General features: G+C 43.6%; 1 protein-coding gene across 2 annotated transcripts in view; it reads right to left on the reverse strand.

Annotated features, from left to right (window-relative positions):
• The window catches only part of VGLL4 (vestigial like 4 (Drosophila)), a 238,315-nt gene that overhangs the window by 174,479 nt on the left and 57,757 nt on the right, over nt 1-6,079 (reverse strand). Inside the window, exon 1 of one of the 2 annotated variants that reach the window (XM_006900545.1) lies at nt 4,730-4,811. The exons of the other annotated variant lie outside the window; for it this stretch is intronic. Coding sequence (XP_006900607.1) covers nt 4,730-4,811 — 82 coding nt within the window. Of the gene's footprint in view, nt 1-4,729; nt 4,812-6,079 lie in introns of those variants that run through there. 2 annotated transcript variants of the gene reach the window in all.

Raw genomic sequence — 6,079 nt, forward strand, 5'->3', positions numbered from 1 at the left:
TTTGGGCATGTTGCAAGGAGGGACAGGTCCTTGGAGAGGGATGACATGCTTGGGAGGGTGGAGGGACGGCGCAAGAGGGGACGGCCCTCTATGAGGTGGATTGATTCAGTGACTGGAGTAATCAGGATGGGTGTGTCAGAGGCACTGTGATTGGCACAGGATAGAGCAGGACAGCACATAACAACTTAAACAAAAGTGTTCAACAAAATTGTTAAGATGTCTTTCTTTGGAAAACACCAAGAACTGAAAGCTCATCTGTTCTCAGGGCTCCCTTCTCCACCTTCTCACCTTAACAGCATCCAATGACCCCAGGATTCCTGAAGTTTCTGAGCTCATTAGACAAACAATGAGACCAAGACTCCATTCCACCAGTGGTGGTTAGACTGGCAAAAGATCTGTCATCCAGCCTCACCCACCCCTAGGTCTCAACAACTCTGCTGTGTGCAGTTTCCCTCCAGTTCCAGAAATGTAATTTAAATGTAACCAGTAATGAAATATGGGCTGGAGCAATCCCATTCTAAAACAATATGTAGTGGTAAAACTTGCAGAACTTATCACAATATACAATTTCTTCTTACTTTCTCCCCAAATAAACCACACGATTAAATTAAAAGAGGGGGAAACTCTTCTATCTAATTATACAGTAATGACTCCCAACCCATAATTAAAGCATTACTAACAGCTTAAAGCTACAGTCAACCATGAGTACATGTGCTGCTGTTATTAGGCTCCAAAGCAATTTCAATTCACAGTAACTCCAAATGACAAAATCAAACTGCCCCATGAGGTTTTCTAGGCCATACTCTTTACGGAAGCTGACTGTCCCACAGCTGCTAAGTGAATCTGAAAGTCCAACTTTTCAGTCAAGAGCTTAATGCTTAACTACTGAGCTACTAGGGCTGTGCACATTTATTATAATTTCTGAGCACCAAGTAATTAAATCATTAGAATAAGGCATCATCTTGAGTAATGTCTATCCTTTTCTCTTTATCCTAGCTCTGGTAAAAAAGCATCCACAAAGGTCCTACGTACCCTACATAATCAAGAAAAAAGGAAGAGCAAACCTCAGGGCCAGTGTAAGTAGAAGAGTGAACTTAAGCAGGGTAGGTCCCCGAGGCCTGTGGTCCTCTGGTTGTCCAGAACAGCTAAGAAGTGGGAAATACATGGTGAGTCTGCCATCTAGAATGCCACCTCTAGGCTAAGGGCTATGACGGCATATAAGACACAACCCAGAAGAAATTAAGGAGACGATGCTGTTTTAGGGAGAAGTAGGATGGGATCACAGAATAAGCAAAACCACTTCTGTAACAAAGTTTCTGAATATGGTGAGATATGAAATTTCTCTCTCTGAACCTCAGCTTCCTTGACAAAAGCAAGGTAAATATCAGATGCTATCTAAGACATCTCCTAGAAATCTCTGGGTGGTGAAAGTTAACATTAAAAGGTTATTAGTTCAAATCCATCCAAGGGAATGGCAACTCAGTTTCAAAAAATTAAGCACTGAAAACACTTACTGAGCAAAGTTCTATGCTAACATGCACAGGATCACCAAAAATCAACAGAAGGCCAACTATCCCTTGGCTTTGCTTTTACTGACATAGAGTTAGGTACTGACCCACAGCGGATCCTCCATTGGGTTCCTAAAGCTGTAAATAACAGAGGAAGAGACTGTCTTTCTCTCATGGCAACCCAGGTGCATTTGAACCACCATAGGCTAGGTCTCTGTGTTTCTAACACAAATCCTGACTGACTAGGCCACCAAAACTCCCATTGTTGTTAAGTGCTTTCAAGCAGACCATAACTAATAGCAGCCACCCAATGAACACTAATTAACTCTGAACCCTGACCTATCCTGAGTCAATCTCACTGTCTGAGACATCTGTCCCTATCACCCAAGCCACTGTGTCAATCCATCTCATCCAGGGTCTTTCTTTCCTACATTGACCCACCATCCTTCCAATCATAAATAATGTCCTTCTCTAAGGATTAGTCCTTCCTGGCAACATGCTCTAAGTTTTGTGAGACAGAGTTTCATAATTCTTGCCTCCAGAGAGCAATTTGGTTTCACCCTCTCCAGACCTGTTCTCTTAGCAGTCCATGGTATCTTCAATATTCTATAACACGGATACTGAACTCCCATTAGATAAAGAATTTAAAAAAAGGAAAAAGCCCCCATTACCATCAGGTTAATTCTGACACACGGCCAACTTGTTAAGACAAAGGAGAACTGCCCTGTAGTTTCCCAGGCTGTACATCTTCAAAGAAATAGCTCACTTCTTTCTCCCACAGAGTGGCTGATGAGTTCAAACTGGACTTTTCAGTTAGCAGCTAAGCAATTTAACTACTATGCTATAAGACTCCATAGTGAATACAAGATAATACACAATTAAGTGCTAAATGGGTCTACAACTGCCACTGGAAGACTTCATTAATTTTTCCTAATCAGCCACTCCTCCCAAACTATCTCCTAGAGCCTAATCAGACACTGTGCTAGCACGTGGGGCTACAGAAGAGAAGTAGGTACAACTGTCTGACTCTAAGGGGCTTACATCCTAGCAGTGACGTATTATCAGGGGTTCAAAGGAAAACACGAGGGGCAGGATTCTCCTAGGACCTTTTCAGAGAGATGGAAGTAAACTTGGGTTCTAGTAAACGTACATGGAAGGGGGGGGGCGGGTTATGAAGGGTGGAGTCACGGGAAAGAACCATGATCAATTTAAGATTGTTACCATAAATCAGGAGCCTTGTAACAGATGCATTAACGCAAGCAGAGCCTGCTAATTTCTGATCATTAGTGAAGACAATTAGGTAGTTTCCAGAATTAGCCAGACTTTGTTTTCCTCCTGTCCAATGGCAACTTTCTTCTTTTTCACACCTGAGGAGTCCGCTCCACAAACCTACTACCACCATTTGTAGTTCTTTTTCTTTTGTCCTCTAAATCCTAATTATAGACAGTGCTGGCAAAAGGCAGGGGCTGAGCTGCAGTTACGAAGTGAGAGAATCCACACCTAAATCACGGGAGACTTTACAAAGGTCTTGCATGTTATTAAGAATCAGCTAAAAACCTATCTGCACATAAATTATTAGAGAATAGGGCAGACACTCACTTATTTTTCAGGAAAGAATTGTGACTAACACAACTAAAGAATATGGTATAACCTAGAGAATTCAGTTAAAATCAGCTCTTCATTCTGACAACTACTAATTTTAGAATATTCTTAAGAGATGTGGAACTTTCTTCTGTGAATGAAATCATCTTACCTACCACCTGTAACATTCAATTTTCCTGAAACGCTGGTGAGCTGATATTATCTCATGAATCTGCTTTAAGTGTTGGGTTTAAAGAACCACCTTTGTTCCAACTCTTCTTAGAGTCAGTCCCCTTTTTAAGAAGTATGCCCATCTTCAAAACATTCTCTCTCTGGCTCAGAGCAGATGTGTGCGGTGTTTACACTGACTAAACCACCAGAATATAAACACCACTCAGATTTTACTGTGTATTTTTATTCATTTCCTGTATTATTTATTTTGGTGTTAAAATAACGTTAACTTTTATAATAAGGACAACAGCAGCAGATGTTTAAACCAAACATACTCTAGATTATCCCAAATATCTACTCAGCTTTCAAAGTTTCTTTCTCCCAAGTAACCAGGCACATCAGAAAACAATTCTCATATATATTGCATACTACACAATAAATCAAGAAAAACAAGCTTTCTATAAGCTCTTTAGCAATATCAGCAGGACATTAAAAAACTAATCAATTTCCTAAGAATCCCTATATTCCTCTCATAAGGTAATCATTACAAGTTTTAAAAATATATTACTAATACCTCAAGTGTTTTTTTTAATTCCTTATTTGCTAAAAAATGTTTGGGTTTGGTTTTTAAAGCTGCATGTGTTTCTTTCACAGGCTTACCTACTATGGCTGTCCGTCGCTACTTCTCTCGTCTGCCCAAATTCTAAGGGAAGGATACTTAAGGCAGTCGATTCAAAGAAAGCAATTCACGTGGATCCTCACAAGTAAAACTGGGAGTTTGAGGTTGTGCGAGGAAACCCGCACCACCTTTTAGAAACTTTAAATCTACTTCGCCAGAGAGTTAAATAAAAACAGGAACACGTCTCGTGGTTTTCCTTGGGAGGGGGCAAGCCAAGTTTTCAACAGATTGAGAAGACAGGCCTGAGAATTTTACATGAAAAATATAAGTGAACCAGATCACCGCCGTCTCAAGTTTCCTCCCTGTGTGCGCTAGGAGAGAACATGGAGACCAGGAAGATGTCCCCTCCATGTTTCGGGCTGCAACCAAGGAGAGCCAAGGTCTCCTAGCGCCAGTCCCGCCTGGCCGTCCCCCTTAGTGAGGGGCCCGGGCAGCTGGAGTAGACCGACGTGGGAGCTCCGCCCGGGGCGCTGGCCCACTCCTTCCACCCCGGAATCGAGCGTGGAGGGCACGGCCTTCAATGTCAGAACTGCCCGAGCTGGACAGGAAATAGCGAGGCGAACAAAGGGCCGGTCTATGCTGGGCCGCGGCTGCCCTCCCGCCCCGTACGCACGACACGAGTGATTCACTGTCTGAACAAAACTCGGGGCCACTCCTGCGAGCGGGGCCCAAAGCGGCGACCGCGGCCAGCACCCCGACTTTCACAAGTCCGCGGAACGAAACCCAAAGGGCAGTGTTTCCGCACCGGCCCTTGCGGCCCTGGCCTCAACCCTAGGGCGCGGACACCCACCTTCGTAGCACAGAATGCCGATGTTGTTGTTCATTTTGTCCAAGTACTGGTAGTTCAGCAGGTCCATCTTCAGAAAAAGCATTTATTGGGCTAACAAAGGAAACCAGCTCTTTGCTTTCGCCCCCAAACGCAGGATTCAAGAAAACGAAAATAAATAATCGCGGACTGCTGAGTAGCTCTCAATTTCACGAAGACCGAGGCCCAGGCGCAGATATCAAAACAAAGTCCGTCAAAGTGGAAAGCGCGCACACACACGCACACAAAACCTAACTCACTCAACCCTTCTCGGGTTTCTTAGTAACCGTATACGTATTGTACCCTCGACAGTGCAGGGAAAAGGACTTTCAGAACTCTTTGCAAGTTTTGCTTCGCAGTAAAAAAAGAGCAGAGGAAGCAAACACGCAGCCCATCTCCTAAGACAAAGCTCTGACGGCGTCCCTTACAGCCCGCTGAAAGTCCGCCGCGCCAACATGCTGCACTGCGAGGTATGGCCGCCAGGGCCCGGCCAAGGCCCCGGCGCGCAGGCGCATTTGGCCTGGCTCATCAGGGCGCTCACCCCACGGAGCGCAGCGGACCCGGGTGTGAGGGGGAAGACAGAGGAGGAGACACCGATCAGGGCGCTCAGCCCAAGAGCCGCGGACCGGGGTGTGAGGGGAAGACAGGAGGCGTCGCATACCAGTTTAAAAAAAAGCCATCACGGAAGTTATACATCCTGTGGCACTGAATTTAACGTTTGTGTAAATGTCATTCGCGGGAATGTGTATAAATATATATGTATATACTTTTTTTAAAAACTTGTTTTATTACCTCTAGTTACGTTTTAACTGCATGCTTATTTAAATTTTTATATAACTTCTTTTCTAATCTCGCAACAGTTCAAAAGAATGAAGCACGGAAATTGAAAAGGAAATGGAGATGCCAAGGGACTGGATGAATGTTTTTCTTTATAGTAACTTTCTATAAATCAAACGAAAGCCCAGTGAAAAAGTAAAACAATTATTGGGTACTATTAAAAATCCAGGCTGGTCCGATGGTAGTGGGTTATCAGAAACTATTAACATCAGTGCAACTAAAGTTGGTATACAACCCCCCACTGCTAAATTTGACTGGCTTAAAAAAAAAAATCCAGTACATCAGCAGAGAACTCTCAGAAGTCCAGGCGGGGTTTAGAAGGGGTCATGGTACTAGGGATATTGTAGCTGATGTTAGATGGATTTTAGCTGAAAGCAGAGAATACCAGAAGAATGTCAATCTGTGTTTCATTGATTATGCAAAGGCATTTGACTGTGTGGATCATAACAAACTGTGGCTGACTCTGAGAAGAATGAGAATCCCAGAACATTTAGATGA

The sequence above is a fragment of the Elephantulus edwardii genome, unplaced genomic scaffold (assembly GCF_000299155.1).
Source record: "Elephantulus edwardii isolate Elephantulus edwardi_28Jun2011 unplaced genomic scaffold, EleEdw1.0 scaffold00288, whole genome shotgun sequence".
Taxonomy (NCBI): domain Eukaryota; kingdom Metazoa; phylum Chordata; class Mammalia; order Macroscelidea; family Macroscelididae; genus Elephantulus; species Elephantulus edwardii.